The sequence below is a fragment of the Berghia stephanieae genome, chromosome 1 (assembly GCF_034508935.2).
Source record: "Berghia stephanieae isolate SIO BIC M18660-M18661 chromosome 1, UCSD_Bste_1.3, whole genome shotgun sequence".
NCBI classification, from domain to species: Eukaryota; Metazoa; Mollusca; class Gastropoda; order Nudibranchia; family Aeolidiidae; genus Berghia; species Berghia stephanieae.
Window position 1 is genome coordinate 50,800,842 of NC_088360.1, and position 17,089 is coordinate 50,817,930.

Below are 17,089 nucleotides of genomic sequence, written 5' to 3' on the forward strand. Positions count from 1 at the left end.
GGAACCCTGTAAATCTGCATTGATTTATGACAGGGATATTGTTCCACAATATGTAGCAATGTCATGGCTACGAAGAAACAATCAGTAAACAGAATAAATAATTTCATCAAAATATTCTGTCATCGACTTATGTCTTCGAGACTTCAACCCTGTTGTCTTGATAATGACATTATGACCAGACAGAACCATCAAGTGGCAATGTGGAAGTGGGTGATGGCTAAAGTATGTTTGTATGCTCCTCTCTTTGAAGCTATTGTTTTTAGACGAGAGCTTCAATGGGTTGGAGGTATCTTCACCAGTTGTTTTTATTAATTATGGACGTAACAGGTATAATGGCAGGAATGAAAAACCCAAGGTGTGAATCAGACTTGTGCTATGTTTCATGAATAGGCTCTACCTTGTCGTGGAGAATAGCTATACTAGGTATCATCTACACATCCTTATACTTTTATGTATAAGTTAATAATTGTTCATTCAGATGTTTATGCTTTGATAAAGAAAATAGTGTTGGTTTTGATGTCAAGAATTAAACTCTTGTCTGCCTTTCAGTGCATTGCTGGCTTGATGAATTGTCATTTCTATCTTTGCATTTTCAAATATTTGCATCACTAGATTTTGAGGTTTGGATTTTTAATTTTTATACATGATTTGAATTTTAAGCGCCAAACTAAAAAGTTCATTTTATCTTTTAAATGGATTATTCTTTGATTGTTAAAAAATATGATATTTTGTTTTAATCATGCTATCTGGGTAAAAAAATTCCAATTGGAAATTTTGTTGCAAAACTTTTGTCCCTCACTAGATTTTAAATTTTCATTGGATTTTTAAGTGGTTAATTCATGGAAAAGTATGGATTTTACAAATGTTCATAGGAGACTTTAGGTTTGATTTTAACAATTGTAATTTTTAGAGAAAGATTCACCTCATCAATTTAATTTGAAGACAGATGGAAGTCAGCAAGCATTTTATTGTTCCTCTTTATTTTCTTTTTCTATGACAAACAATGCATGTAACTAAAAGGAACTAAAGTTTGTCAGAAAATAGAGATGTATTTTATAGATTATTATGAATTATAATTGGAGTTTGAAAAATTGTAATTCAGAGATATGAATGTATGTAATCATCTCCTTTCTCTAATACATATATATTATATATATATATATATATATATATATATATATATATATATATATATATATATATATATATATATATATATATATATATATATATATATATATATATATATATATATATATATATATATATATATGAGCCAAGGTCAAAAGGTGCCAATTTTTTTTCTCAAAATAAAAGTGAGATAATTGTCCATTCATGTTTCTATATGTGTAGCAAAAACCCTGTACTTCATGAATCAAAGGCCCTTTAGATAACTTTAAGGTCTAACGCAGCATAATAACGTCAACAATACCTATAGGTTGCTAGTGTCACCTGTGACCGATGACACCAAAATGAGACAAAAAACTCAATAACCAAATGATTTTTGTTGAGTATCAAACTTTATTTAGTAAGTTATAGACAAAAAGAAACAATCAACAACAATCATAGTACAACAGTGTTACTAACTATTGGAGAAAATGTTGCTTTTTGGTGTCATCGGCCACAAGCAACATAGATTGCAAACATATTATTTCATAAAAAATGTATGTACATTAACAACAACAACAATATTGCATATGTTTATTACCAGCAAGGTTCAGAAACTTTTGGAATAAAATGTTGGGAAATAATGTGACCAAAGCATATCTTATTTAGCGACATTGTGTCACTTGTGACATTAGACCGATGACACCATTACTTATGTCACAAGCAATACCAAATTGCAATTTCGACAATATATCATTAATTTCAGTCAAACCAGTGTAATAATCACAGTTAAATATGGAATTTAATAATATTCAGAAACCAAAGACTTCAAAAATAGAAATTTACATGGAAATTAGAGCATCTGAATGTGACTTGTGACATAAACCGGTGACACCATTACTTATGTCACAAGCAACACCAAATCACACTTTTGTCCATAATATATCATTATTTTCAGTCAAAAAAGCACAATAACCTACTCTAAAATGAAATTCAATAATATTTTAAGAAACTAAATACATTCAAATTGGAAATATACTTAGAAATTAGTAATACCATTGTTGCTATTACTTTGGTCAAAATCGGCACTAGAACGCAATTTTGCCTCAATAAATCAAGAATAGCAACTGAACACATGTAATATAGCCTGTTAAAATGTAATCAATGACATTTCAAGCTTTGAAGAACATGAAAACAGAAATACATTAGAAACTTCAAACTTAAGTGTCACCTGTGACATTTTAACCTATGACACCAATGGTCACAAAAAGTACCAGAAGTCACACAAACACTAGATAAATATCAGCCATGGTAATGAATTCATGTAACCATACGGTAACATCCGCCCTACTGCTCAAATCTGCTAGTTTATAGTAATTTAGTGTGTTAATAGTAAATCAAATCAAATTTCTTGACAACCCTTCTTTTATCTGGATTCGTCAAAAGCTTGAGTTTTGTCTTTTTCTTGATTGATACAACCCTGAAACATAAAAAGTTAGAATTACAAGGAAATAATTAATTGTGTCAAAATCACAGTCTTATGTGAGATGTCATAATATCATATTTGTAAGTAGAATAACAGCTGAAAACATACTTTTTTGGTGGCACTTTGTAATATCCAATATCAAGTGTTGCTTGTGACAATGTAAAATAGCGATGACACCAAAGTTCAACTTACCTTTTCTGCCTGGAGCCACGCTGGAAAGGCAAATGAAAGTGCTGCACTTCACAGACTGGTATGAAGGGTGGATCAAAATTGCGAATCGCCATTTAACGAAACAAACTTCCACGTGTTCACGCATGCCGTGTTGCTTGTGACAAATTACACCAAAACCAATAAACCTCGATATCGGTAAAACGGTATACATTTACTCCAAGATTTGAGTTCAGATAGTAAATATATGCTTTTTTCTCATAGTAAAACATTTTATAAACATTAAACATGCGCTTTAAAGTTTCGTGTCGAGTCTTAGTATTGTGCTGTGTTTGATGACACCAAAGGTCACAAGCAACACCAACTTTTTAAGAAGTCTATATGAAACGTAATCAGATATGTAATATACTGCAATTGCGTTTAAAAGTAAATTTTGACTTTATACTATTAGTCAAATTTCAATCACGTGAGCTAAAACATCACATTTAATTTCTACATGATTTCTAAAAAGGTGATGCGTTGACCTCGTTTTAAGCACATGCCAAACAGCATTCAAATTTCACTTTCAAGTTGTTTATTTCATATTCTATTGAACAGAGTATGTTGAGTTATCTCATTTTATCTCTTCTTCATATTATCAATTGATTACAAGCATTAACCCCATGAAAACAGTCCATAATTAAGTAAAAATCAAATTTTCTCAACACTGGTATCAGACGGGCACCTTTTGACCTTGGCTCATATATATATATATATAATTAAAGATTTCACAATGTCAATGAAATTTGTTTCCAAACTAAAAAGTAATAACTATCGTCCAAAGTTTTACAAGCTGATTTATTTCTTACCTGAAATCTAAAATCTTGCATTTTTAATCAAGCACCCAAAATATTTCATGTCTTGACAAAAATTCAGGACTTTAGTTTTTGATCAATCATTTGACATGTATGCTTCTCCATTATTATTTGTCTTTAATTTTCATATGTGGCTATTACAATTTTCTTTTTCCATTACAAAACCCCCCAAATTTATAGATTTTTGTACTTTTGAAATTGTCGTGTTTTGTTCAATTTCGTGAAATATATAACAATAATCAAAGGTTTATGGTAAAATTTGGAATACTAAAGTTTTGATCAATACTTATTTGAAGAATGTATTGTGTAGTTTCATTTGCTGCTATAGCAGGCAAACTTGCCATCCTTTTAAAATATTCTCCAACACTCAATTTAGTGAGGATGTTGGGATGGCCTGGCACGATGTGCAGTCTTTGTTACCGGGAAATACCAAGATGGACTCATAAATGTTGTGATGGTTCAGCAAGTCACCTCGCTTTAGCTCATAAGGCCATAACTGAGAGGGGGTTTTATTATTCAAAGAAAGATTTCTTCTTAAATTGATACTTTCCCCCACACACACACCCCAAAAACAAAAGAACAACAAAGTCACTTAAGGGGCGGGTAGGTTTAGTACGCCTTTCACACGAGCGTCGTGGGTATTTACCCTGAAATGGGCTATTACAAGGTGGGTTATACTGTATTATTATTATTATTATCATTATCATGATGATGATGATAATAATAATAATATATTTTTTTTCAAATGTTATTTCTCTGCTATGGGAAGGTTAGGATGTTATGCTTTTGGTGGTTTGGTCAAATATGCTTTAAATTTTATTTATACACATTTTTTTTTTTTTTAAGCATCTCAGGGATATGACTTTGATTTTTTTTTTTTTAAAGGTGATATGAATTTAATTTCCTTGTAAATTTGTTAACGATTTAAAATATTCCCGAAACACATTATTTTTATCTCTTCTTTAAAAAAAGCATGATAGTGTGATCACCAATTATGATAATGGTATACAGTCATTTTAACAAATACTGATCACTTAACCATTTTACTTTTGTTATCAAATATTATGGCCCTATAATTTCCCTGGCACATATATAATTCTCAAGCGCCCAAAACTCTTTTAAAAACTAAATTGTATACAATATTAGATCCAAATTGTATGAATACAAGCTGGGGTTTTTTTCCACTCCCAATTTCTCATTTATTTATGGAAAAACAAAACAAAACAACCCCCCCCCCCCTCCCCGAAAAAAACATCTTTAAAAAACAACAATAACAACAAAAACAACTTTTTTTCCAATGATAATAAAATGCAGGCATATTATATGAAAGAAATGATGATGATGATGATGATGATGAAGAAGAACTTATTCATAATATTACATTTATTTTAATTATCTAAATAATGATTATATAAAATTTGCAGATTATAATGTTCATCAACGTATTTTTGGGCTTTTGCTTCTTAAGATAAATATTGTTTCATTTCCTGACAAACTGTTGTTACTCTTTTATGGTTATAAATTGGTTTAATAAACCAGAATATTTAATGAAAGTTGAAATTTGTCCCATCGCCTATATCCAAGGGTTAATCTTTGGACTTGGAAAATCAGGATAGAAGTGAAGAACACAAAGAGGCTTACTTAAGCCTCGAACGGTAAAACTTCTTGTAAGTGGTAACATGTTTAATGTTGCTATTTGAATGATACAAATATTTGAAGGTGATCAATAAAAAATAGTGTAAGACAAAGCACATTTAACAAAAATATAAGCAAAATTAATTCCATTAAAAATCAGGTTTGTTTTTTCTTGTATTTTTCTTTCTTGTTTGTCTGGCCCTGTTTCATACACAATTTTCATACATCTACGGCAGATATTTTGAGATGTTCTTACTGCTAGTGGCCAGCTAAAGCTTAATTTTTCCATTTGCCATTCAAGTAGGAAATAAGAGAGATGACTAATTTGGTATGGTAACAATACAATGTATTATTTAGTCATTGGTGTTTGAATTTTATAGTATGTATCTCATTTTGATTATTAGAGGATGCTATGGAATTTTAATACGATATGGCTTCCATTCACCATGAGCATTTAATTTTCAAATTGAAACTATTTTTTTTGTCTTCCCAGAACTGATCGTAGATCAAGGATAATCTCCCCTCCATCCAACTTTAGTCATGTTGCCCATATGGGGCCAGACCAGGTGCTCATTGATCTACCCAAGGTACAAGAAGTTTTGTTGTCATTTTACAAAATAAAATTGCTCATTGTTCGTTGATAAAATAAAAAATGATATTATTTTTATCTTTTTTTTCTTTTTTTCAATGGTCTTACCTTTTCTCGAGTTTTTCTAAGCCCAGCTACTGCTGAGCCATTCATTTAGTCTTCTGACTATCACAATCATATATATTCTGGTGCTATATGACTTAAACCAGTTTATTTGTTTATAAAAGTATTACTTAAATTTTCAAAACTAAGAAAAACAAATAATCAAGTGTACACATCGATGTATTGAAAAAAAGAAAGACAATTTGACTCTTGGAGTAGTTGATAAAGGTGTAGTATCATGAATATCTCCATTTTTCTTCAGTCTGGTCAGGGGACCACAAGTACCAATAACGAGGAGATGCAGCGTGTCAAAAGTATGTTCCAACCTCAGTTAAAGTCAATCCATGAGGCACAGATGAGAGGGACCAGGCCAAGCAGTTCTCATTATAATGGTAAGAATGATGTAATGTATGATCAATTCAAGTCAATTCTCCTTCTCTCTCTTCTTTTCTTTTCCATTCTTTTTTTTTTTCTCAGTCGATTTTAAGATTTTGAATGCCTTTTCTGAGAACATACATGAATGGGGATTTTGCAGATTTATTTTTTTGGTGGGATAGGAGTGGGATGGGAGGACAGAAGGAGCAGTTTGACTTTTCTCAAACCATATATTTTCAGATCTTTGTCATTATGCCTTTAGGCTTTAGGTATAACTACTGCATTCTCTAATATAACATAATTACGACATGCAACATGGTATTTTGGAACAATGTATAGGCTGCATAAATCTTGCTGATTGTTTTACAAAGTAGCCCCTATCTCTGATATTAAAAAAAAAAAAAAAATAAGAGAAAGAATGATATTAATGCAAACCTATATGAGCCAAGGTCAAAAGGTGCCAATTTTTTTTCTCAAAATAAAAGTGACATAATAGTCCATTCATGTTTCTATATGTGTAGCAAAAACCCTGTACTTCATGAATCAAAGGCCCTTTAGATAACTTTAAGGTCTAACGCAGCATAATATCGTCAACAATACCTATAGGTTGCTGGTGTCACCTGTGACCGGTGACACCAAAATGAGACAAAAAACTCAATAACCAAATGATTTTTGTTGAGTATCAAACTTTATTTAGTAAGTTATAGACAAAAAGACACAATCAACAACAATCATAGTACAATAATATTACCATCTATTGGAGAAAATATTGCTTTTTGGTGTCATCGGTCACAAGCAACATAGAATGCAAATATATTATTTCATACAAATGTTTGTACATTAACAACAACAATATTGCATATGCTTATTACCAGCAATGTTCAGAAACTTTTGGAATAAAATGTTGGGAAATAATGTGACCAAAGCATATCTTATTTAGCGACATTGTGTCACTTGTGACATTAGACCGATGACACCATTACTTATGTCACAAGCAATACCAAATTGCAATTTCGACAATATATCATTAATTTCAGTCAAACCAGTGTAATAACCACAGTTAAATATGGAATTTAATAATATTTCAGAAACCAAAGACTTCAAAAATAAAAATATACATGGAAATTAGAGCATCTGAATGTGACTTGTGACCTAAGACCGGTGACGCCATTACTTAAGTCACAAGCAACACCAAATCACACTTTCTTCCATAATATATCATTATTTTCAGTCAAAAAAGCACAATAACATACTCTAAAATGAAATTCAATATTTTCAGAAACTAGATACTTCTAAATTGGAAATTTACTTAGAAATAATTAATACCATTGTTGCTATTACTTTGGTCAAAATCGGCACTAGGACGTAATTTTGCCTTAATAAATCAAGAATAGCAACTGAACACATGTAATATAGCCTGTTAAAATGTAATTCAATGACATTTCAAGCTTTGAAGAACATGAAAACAGAAATACATTAGAATCTTCAAACTTAAGTGTCACCTGTGACATTTTAACCAATGACACCAATGGTCACAAAAAGTACCAGAAGTCACACAAACACTAGATAAATATCAGCCATGGTTATGAATTCATGTAACCATGCCGTAACATCCGCCCTACTTCTCAAATCTGCTAGTTTGTAGTAATTTAGTGTGTTAATAGTAAATCAAATCAAATTTCTTGACAACCCTTCTATTTATCTGGACTCGTCAAAAGCTTGAGTTTTGTCTTTTTCTTGATTGATACAACCCTGAAACATAAAAAATTAGAATTACAAGGAAATAATTAATTGTGTCAAAATCACAGTCTTATGTGAGATGTCATAATATCATATTTGTAAATAGAATAACAGCTGAAAACATAATTTTTTGGTGGCACTTTGTAATATCCAATATAAAGTGTTGCTTGTGACAATGTAAAATAGCGATGACACCAAAGTTCAACTTACCTTTTCTCCCTGGAGCCACGCTGGAAAGGCAAATGAAAGTGCTGCACTTCAAAGACTGGTAAGAAGGGTGGATCAAAATTGCGAATTGCCATTTAACGAAACAAACTTCCACGTGTTCACGCATGTCGTGTTGCTTGTGACAAATGACACCAAAACCAATAAACCTCAATATCGGTAAAACGGTATACATTTACTCCCAGATTTGAGTTCAGATAGTAAATCTATGCTTTTTTCTCATAATAAAACATTTTATAAACATTAAACATGAGCTTTAAAGTTTCGTGTCGAGTCTTAGTATTGTGCTGTGTTTGATGACACCAAAGGTCACAAGCAACACCAACTTTTTAAGAACTCTATATGAAACTAATTCAGATATGTAATATACTGCAATTGCGTTTAAAAGTAAATTTTGACTTTATACTATCAGTCAAATTTCAATCACGTGAGCTAAAACATCACATTTAATTTCTACATGATTTCTAAAAAGGTGATGCGTTGACCTCGTTTTAAGCACATGCCAAACAGCATTCAAATTTCACTTTCAAGTTGTTTATTTCATATTCTGTTGAACAGAGTATGTTGAGCTATCTCATTTTATCTCTTCTTCATATTATCAATTGATTACAAGCATTAGCCCAATGAAAAAAGCCCATAATTAAGTAAAAATCAAATTTTCTTAACACTGGTATCAGGCGGGCACCTTTTGACCTTGGCTCATATTCTGTTCTCCAGAAAATCCAACTAAAGAGATAAATATCAGGACAGCCCATTTTCTATTGATGAATTTTTCGCTAAAATGGAGCTCTAATATATTATTTCATCTGTTTAATAATTGAATGTAGAAATAATGAGCTTCCATTATCATGACTTCAAATTCCTAATATATGCCTTCTCCTGATTTCCATTTGTAAATGTGATTTTAAAAATGTCCACCTGTGATATTTATAATGATTCTTATTAGGAAGAGGAGGTTGTGAGAGAACAGAACCCAAAACAATCTTAACAACAGTCTGTAACAAAACAAGATCCTTAAAGCAATGCCAATTAAAGAAACGTCTTATTCTTTCAGGTAATGCAGGGAGTCGAGACAGCCAATCCCGACCTGGAAGGGGAAGGGGAAGATCTCTGCCATCCAGTGTATCAAGCAGGGGAGGCAGTGAACACAGTCAGAGATCCTCATCAAGTAATCAATCATCAAGTGCTTCTAGTGCCACCTTCTCATCACGAAGCCTCCATCACAATCAGCTTCCACCCCCACCCCCACCACCTCCACAGCAACCACCAGAACTACAACATCAGATCTCTTTGCCGTCTGAACAGGGCAGCTTTGAGAAAGAAATGTCTTCCCAAATCTTTGAAGTGAGTTCCTTTTTTCTTTCCCCTTTTCTTATCTTTTACAATCACAGAAACAACAAAATAAACAGCAAAATACTAATTGCATTTGCCTCTCCCCAAGAACAAGAAATTAATTTATGTCAATTTTACGTCAAAGCATATAAATGGTGACAAATTCATCAACTAGAGTCCTGAATTCTATCATTCATGTTATGTATTGTTCAGGGTTTTGTATACAGAATTTGTACACAGTGAATGGAGGCCATCAATTGCAATACAACCTCCTTCAAATAGGTGGTTGGTTCCCTACCAAATCATCTTCATTACCATAACCCTGGTTTCCTGGATTTAACTTGAATTTAGTTTTTCCTTATATCATTCAGTTACCTTCTGTTTGAAATGCAGGGTTTTTAGTTTTAAAACATTTAATGTTTATGTCAAGTAATAGATTTTGATTTTAATTATTGAGAGATCCGATTCCTATAAATTATACACAGGAATAGCAATGTGTATAATAAATCCTTTTTTTTAAATTTTTTTTTTTTTTACTGATTATTACTCCTGTTAAGAGGTAAAATATAAAATGTTAAAAGAGAAAAAAAACAAACCAACAAAACAATCCAATACAATTCCCGCAATACGATTCTGATTTTATTTTTTTTTTCTCCTGTTTACCAGTTTTAGATATGGAACCGGACTTAGTAGTTTTAAAGATGTGTGGCCTCAATAATTGCTTATTAATTTTTGCCAGTTTGTCGCTACTAATTGATCTTCAAATTTGAACTATTTTCAGTTTTGATACTTATGATAAATAAAATTGTTTGGTACCAGAACTTCGATCAATTTTTAAGCTCTCACTGCATTTTTATTTTATTGAAGAAGGGTTTATAGGTATCAATGCAAACTACACACATAAAGCTATAATATAGTTTGCTCTGTTTACTGAAAGAGGCAATTCATTTATGTTGATATAGTTGATATATTTAAATTTAGATTTTGAAATATTTTAGCTCAATCTAGGCCATGAGTCATTAGATTTTGTCCATGTATACAATGCAATGTCCGGTGTGGTTAAAGGATTACCCATTCAACAAATAGCAAATGTCTTGATTGTATATAATATACAATATAAACATGTAAGGAAGGAAACTTTAGAGGAAAGTCCCCTAAAAATCATATAAATTATAAATTCTGGAAATGTTACAAGTAGTGTTATCAATAAAATTGGGAGCAGGCTGTAGTGCAAGATAAAATTCTGAAAAAGGTATGAATGATATTTTATTGTGTCAGACAAAACAGAATTTAAAAAACAAAAAAAAACAAAAAGTGTCAAAAAATGCGCCCTCCTTGCCTTACCCATATGAGGTAATATTTTCCTTTTTTTTTCTCTCTCTGCTCTGTCTGACTTTATATCATTCACGCCTTTGCAGGTTTTCAACCATTATATTCATGACACTATGTGGAAATTGCTCTGATATTGGACAAATGATTATCATATGTATATATTAGGTTTCTTTAATTCCTTTTCCTTTGTAGATTTAGTTTTATATTTTCTTTTTTTTTTTTTCACACTCCTTGACTCATTTACTCTCACTATTGAACTGATAATAGATGGCATTAATCATGGTTTGGCTCTGGTATCTGTTTCATATATGTTTTGTCAGCGAGTGTTCACATTTACCTTTTTATTTTCTATATTATTCTACAAACTAGGTGTAATTAAAAAAAGAAAATAATCATTAAATTTCTTTCATCGTTACTATCTTTTCTTTCCTAAAAATGGATTTTTAAAATGGCATTGTTTGCATTGTATCACAGAATTATCATTGAAATTTATTTTTGCATCAAGGTGTAACAGTAACTTATCACACTTTGTGTTAGTAGAAATATAATCAACGCTATTAAATTTCTACGAATCACTGAAAATGATACAGGTAGTTTATTATGTTTTAATTTCAGAATTCATTTTAAGAGTAACAATGGTTAGAAATTTTTTTGGAGTAATAACAGGAAGAGAGACTGACCAACATTTTCCCCCCCTTCTCTTCAGATAATGAATTCATCAGAAAGCGCTTTCAACGGAGCGGGTAGTTCTTGGTCACTACCTGCCTTTGACAAGCCCCAGAGCTAACACAAATGGCTTTTGGCTTCTTCTTATATAATTTTTCTCAGAGTAAATAATAAATTCTTTTTTATCATCGTTGTGTTTAACTCCCTGTCTAACTCTGTCTGAAACAATTTGCTTGAGTATCAGATCAGTATTTTCAGTATGCACCTCCTCCCTCCTGTCTTTCTTCTCTGTGTTAAAGAAAAAAAAAAAAGCACTTATTTTTCCTAGAGGTATGTATCTCTGCCCTGTTTTTATTTATTTTTTAAAATCTATTATTGTATTATGCACGTTGACGTATGCTTCACTTCAGCCCTTTGATACCACCATGGGAAATAAATCTCATATCTCTCTACAAATTAAAAAAACCCAACCCCAAAAAAAAAATAATCCAAAAAACGAACTTTTCAAAAAATTAAAACTTAAATGAAAACAGTATCAAATTCATAGCTTAATTTCCTTAATCTAAAATTATTTGCCCCCTCTCCATTCTAAGTAAGAAAGACTCACTATCCAATCAGTTAAATTTTAATATTTTTCATGATTCAGTTTTTTTCTTCTTATTTCCGATGATAGTAATATCTATAATTTTCTCAATTTATCTTCAAATATTACTTTCTGGGGTTCGTATTGTTTGAAAAGTTGATTTAATGAGAGGGAAATCTCAGAGAAATGTGTCATTCATCTTTTCTTAACTTTTATTCAGTGGAACAAACCAATTGAAATGTTAGCAGCATTCATTGAGTGTTGCACAAAATTGACCTCCTGTTTATTTGCACCATTTTCCTCTCTCAGCTTAGCATGTCATTGTGTCAGTCTCTTTATTTTAAACTATTATTGTTGTAATTATCTTAATGTAATCAGTGGCCATTCTCAAGTAAAAACTTATCAATGACAATTATTAGTATATAAAACGAGAAGGAAATAAAGACTCCTCAACCAATATCTGCATTTATTTTTCCAAATTTTCCAAATCCATGATTCAGAAGTGTTGAGTCAAAACATTGATAAGCTATATAACATCCTACTTACATTAAAAATTACCCAGTTATATCAAACTCATTTAAATCACAAAATATTTGATTATAGAATTTGGCTTTATTATAACATATAATAAATTATGGAGGAGTAAATGATAAAGGAAAAGTAACATTGTTGAGAATGGCACTTTGATCATTGGATTATCTTGTATTATGTAAACACCGACAGTAATCTTATATAAATCCAGGATAGTAGCATGTTGGCTTGTATCAAGTAATAAGTTAATATACAAGTCTAAAAATGTCTCTAATCATGTGACACCGATTTTTATGAACATAAAATTTCCTGAGAGGAATCACATGGATTTATTTTGCTAAAACATTTCTTACACCTATTGCCTTTTCTTTCCCTGCTTCTCCTCCCTTCACACACACACACACACACACACACTCTCTCTCTCTCTCTCTCTCTCTCTCTCTCTCTCTCTCTCTCTCTCTCTCTCTCCCCCCCCCCCCTCCCCCTTTATCCTGGCCATTTCACTTTACCAATTCCCTCATTTCCTTTTCACTCCCTTTTGTTCCTGACTCATTCACATTCTCTATGATAGAGTCTATCTCAGCTTTTTTTTGTTTGTGTACAGACATGAGCATGGGAGCTGAATCATTTTGTAGATTTTAAGTTTAATTTCTTATTTTTGTTCATTTCGTCTGCAATGTCAGTCCCTTGGACTCTACACCTTTTTGTGTCCAGTACACCGTCTCAAGGAGGTAGTTATTTGCTTTCCTTATATTTTCCCCTGTTAAGGTTCACTTTTTGATACCTTTGGGTATTTCATTTTGTTTCAAATTATCATTATTTTTTATAAATCCATTTTAAAGTGGGTAGTCAATAAAACATTAATCTGCATTTTAGAAAAAAAAAAGGGATTATTTTGGTATGACGTATCCACACATTTTTATTTTATTAATTAATATTAATAGAAATCATTGCAGGTCGCTCATTGATAAGAGACTAGACATGCATGGGGGTAACGAATGAATAATGACAATCCGCTTTCCAGTATTGCATATATCAATCATCGTGTTGGGATACCATTTTGAATTAGCTATTAGTATTTTAACTGTTGTGCTGACAAGGGAATCATTTTGAATTGTTTAAATATGCATTGGTAAATCATATTAGAATGCTTTGCTATTTGATTAAGTTTGGTATAACACATATTACTTTCGGTGGTAAAAATCATTTCAGTGATGTACATACAATATTTTTCAAAGGGAAAAAAATTAAGTGTAATTAAAAAAAAAAAAAAAAATTATAATGATCTCAATTATACCACAATCCTTCATCATACATATGGAGCAGTTTTCTTAGTGAATCATCATATTTATTTTATAAGCTGTTGATTTCTAAGTGTCATCCCCTCAATGCATAGTTTGTAGAATATCTTATAAAATGATTATATCTCTTTGGAAGACATTATCTTTCAGTTATTAAATCAAGTCAGCAAAAAAAAAATAAATAATTAACGGTTGAGAAATTGTTTTATATATCAGTGCTGATGGTGACAAAAAGTGAAAAAGTAGGAGCATTTTGAACAATTGCCTTTAAGCACCATTCTTACTGCATTAACACCCATTATAAAAGCAATTGAGATAAATTATCAAGGATACTCTTGCTAAGTTCTGGAGAGTGGGAAACTGCACTTATTTGTTCCACCACACATAGTTTCTCACTGCCATTGCATTTGATTGGGGGAAATGTAATTTTTTAAAAAGCGGAAATTCCTCTTTTGACTCCAAAATTACAGATTTCTGCCGATCCGAGGAAAATCATTAGCACTGATTTATTGAGTGGGAATGTTAGTTGCACAAGGACTTACTGTAAAATAAAATGTGTTGAACATTAAAAAGCATAATTTTCATTTTGGCTCTAGTGTCTAGTTTCATGACATACCTAGGGATTTGAACTGAAAATAAATCCTGAATTATTTTTAATCTCTCATGATTACACTAATTAAACACATTTTGAATGAACTTAAACTTTTAAAAAGTAAACCAATTTGTTACCTTTTCCCTTACGTCATTGCTGCACTTGACTCATTGTTATCAGGTTGCTGCTTATGTCTTGGAAAGTGATCAGGTATAAACTCTTTAGAGAGTTATTATTTGTTTAAGAAAGAACTATACTGGGTACCATTAATTACTGACCAAATTTTAACCAGCATGTGGCCCAACATTCAGGCACCATCATTTGAGCCCAGCAGCTTTTAAATTTTGTCAAACAGTGCTTGATGAAACATTTAAGTCCAAAGCAGTTCGCGTGGCTGTCAAAAAATGGGTTTTTAATGTGATTCTGAATGATGGCCTTGTCAAATTGCATGGTCTTCTTTGTTGCCCACTCCGAGAAAAATCTCCAATGCTGTAATGCTGTTGTAATTTTTCATGAAGTCATTAACAGTAGATTGTAACATCCTATCTATACAGAAATGTCCCTTGAGGTCTCTTGACGGCATTTCCACATACTCCATCCGAGTATTTGATTTTGTTGGTCAATTGATTATCAGGGCATGAATTCTGTTAGTTCAAAATGGCTTCTTTTCGTTTAGGTGTCAACACAACGTGCTTTAGTTCTTCAAACAGAGAGGCACAATTTCATTTGTAGAGAATTTTGTAGGTGCAATTTGTAACAGTGATCATAGTTAAATTTAGGGTCCTTTTGGGAATTCTCCAAAATTATTTATTTACATTTTCACTGGTAATGTGCCTATTACGGTGCTCAGCAAATGTGCCTATTACGGTGCTCAGCAATAAGTAAGCTTTAATTTTACACCAGCCAACTTTAGGTAGTGTGAATATTAATTATAGTCTGTTGGAGTTTGGCCAATAATTATTGGCGCTCAGTATATATTAAGAATTTGTATTTCAGTCAGTTCAGTTTTCTAAAAAATTATTTGGGTTGATATATACAATGTTAACAAACACATTTTCACACATTGTTTGTGTTCTTTTCATCAGTAGCTTTTAAATTGCTATGATTTAGTTGTGGGTTTTTGTTTTGTTTACTTGATTTTGTTAAATTAAATTATCTTTTTTTGAAATAACCTTTATTGAACGATTAAAAGAAAAAGATGTACCTTTTAGTTAAAAATTTTTTTTCTTTCTTTTTTTTTTTTCAATCTTGATTATTTATCAGTAAGGTAAGGAAATAAGTATTTTAAAAATTATATGCTTATAATCGCAATTTAAACCAATACAAAATAGAAAGATTTAAAAACAACATTATGTCTTTACTGTCTCTTATTTATAACATGTGGAATGTAATATTACTGCTTATAAGCAACCTGCATTTGCTGCATGTTAACATCACTTTTCCTCATTCGCATGGATGGTTCTGATCATATATTGCCACCAGGTCGTCATGACTTAATTTAAATTTAAATATTAAATTGTCACAATAGCGTATATTTATGTGACCTGTTTTCTCCACCATTTCCCTTTTCTTTGGTGTTAAATTTCACTGTTGCCACTGTTCCAATTACAAAATAAATAGAAGAAAATATTTCTTAATTGTTTTTCATCAGCCATTGCCCTCATTGTGACATTTTTGTGTGTTTGGAATATTATGGTACCTTATTGCGTTAAATGACAATGGGACCAATATTATTTGTATAGCCGATGGAGAGCTGACAACAATGATAGCAAATGATAATGGTGGTATTGGTGATGTTGATGATCATTAATGATGACAACAACGACAATGATGATGATGAGTCGATGACGATGATGAGAAATGATGATGTGAATTTTGCAACAAAAATTTGGGTTGCAAAGAAATACTACAAGTTCTTGTCAGAATACAAATGAATTTTGCGCACCACCAAAAATTGATAGCCTACAGACTTAAGCCACTACTTGTAATAATGTTAATAATAATAATAATAATAATAATAATAATAATAATAATAATAATAATAATAATAATAATAATAATAATAATAATAATATAATATAATGATAATGATGATGATGATAATAATAATAAATAATAATAATAATAATAATAATAATAATAATAATAATAATAATAATAATAATAATAATAATAATAATAATATAATTAATAATGATAATAATAATGATGATGATGATAAAATAATAATAATGTGATGATAATAATAATAATAATAATAATAATAATAATAAATAATAATAATAATAAGTAATAATAATAATAATAATAATAATAATAATAATAATATAATAATAATAATGATAATAATAATCAGATAATAATTATGATAATGATAATAATAATAATAATAATAATAATAATAATAATAATAATAATAATAATAATAATAATATATAATAATAATAATAATAATAATAATAATAATAATT

The 17,089-nt window shown here is 30.7% G+C and overlaps 1 protein-coding gene across 8 annotated transcripts in view; it reads left to right on the forward strand.

Annotated features, from left to right (window-relative positions):
* Positions 1–17,089, forward strand: part of LOC144977043 (serine/threonine-protein kinase MRCK alpha-like) — a 71,752-nt gene that overhangs the window by 42,236 nt on the left and 12,427 nt on the right. For 4 of the 8 annotated variants that reach the window (XM_078921767.1, XM_078921801.1, XM_078921776.1 and 1 more), the window contains 3 exons: positions 5,744–5,837; positions 6,204–6,333; positions 9,336–9,625. In XM_078921767.1, the coding sequence (XP_078777893.1) occupies positions 5,744–5,837; positions 6,204–6,333; positions 9,336–9,625 (514 nt within the window). Of the gene's footprint in view, positions 1–5,743; positions 5,838–6,203; positions 6,334–9,335; positions 9,626–11,651; positions 11,775–13,408; positions 15,747–17,089 lie in introns of those variants that run through there. The other 4 variants (XM_078921824.1, XM_078921816.1, XM_078921791.1 and 1 more) reach the window with 2 other exon arrangements.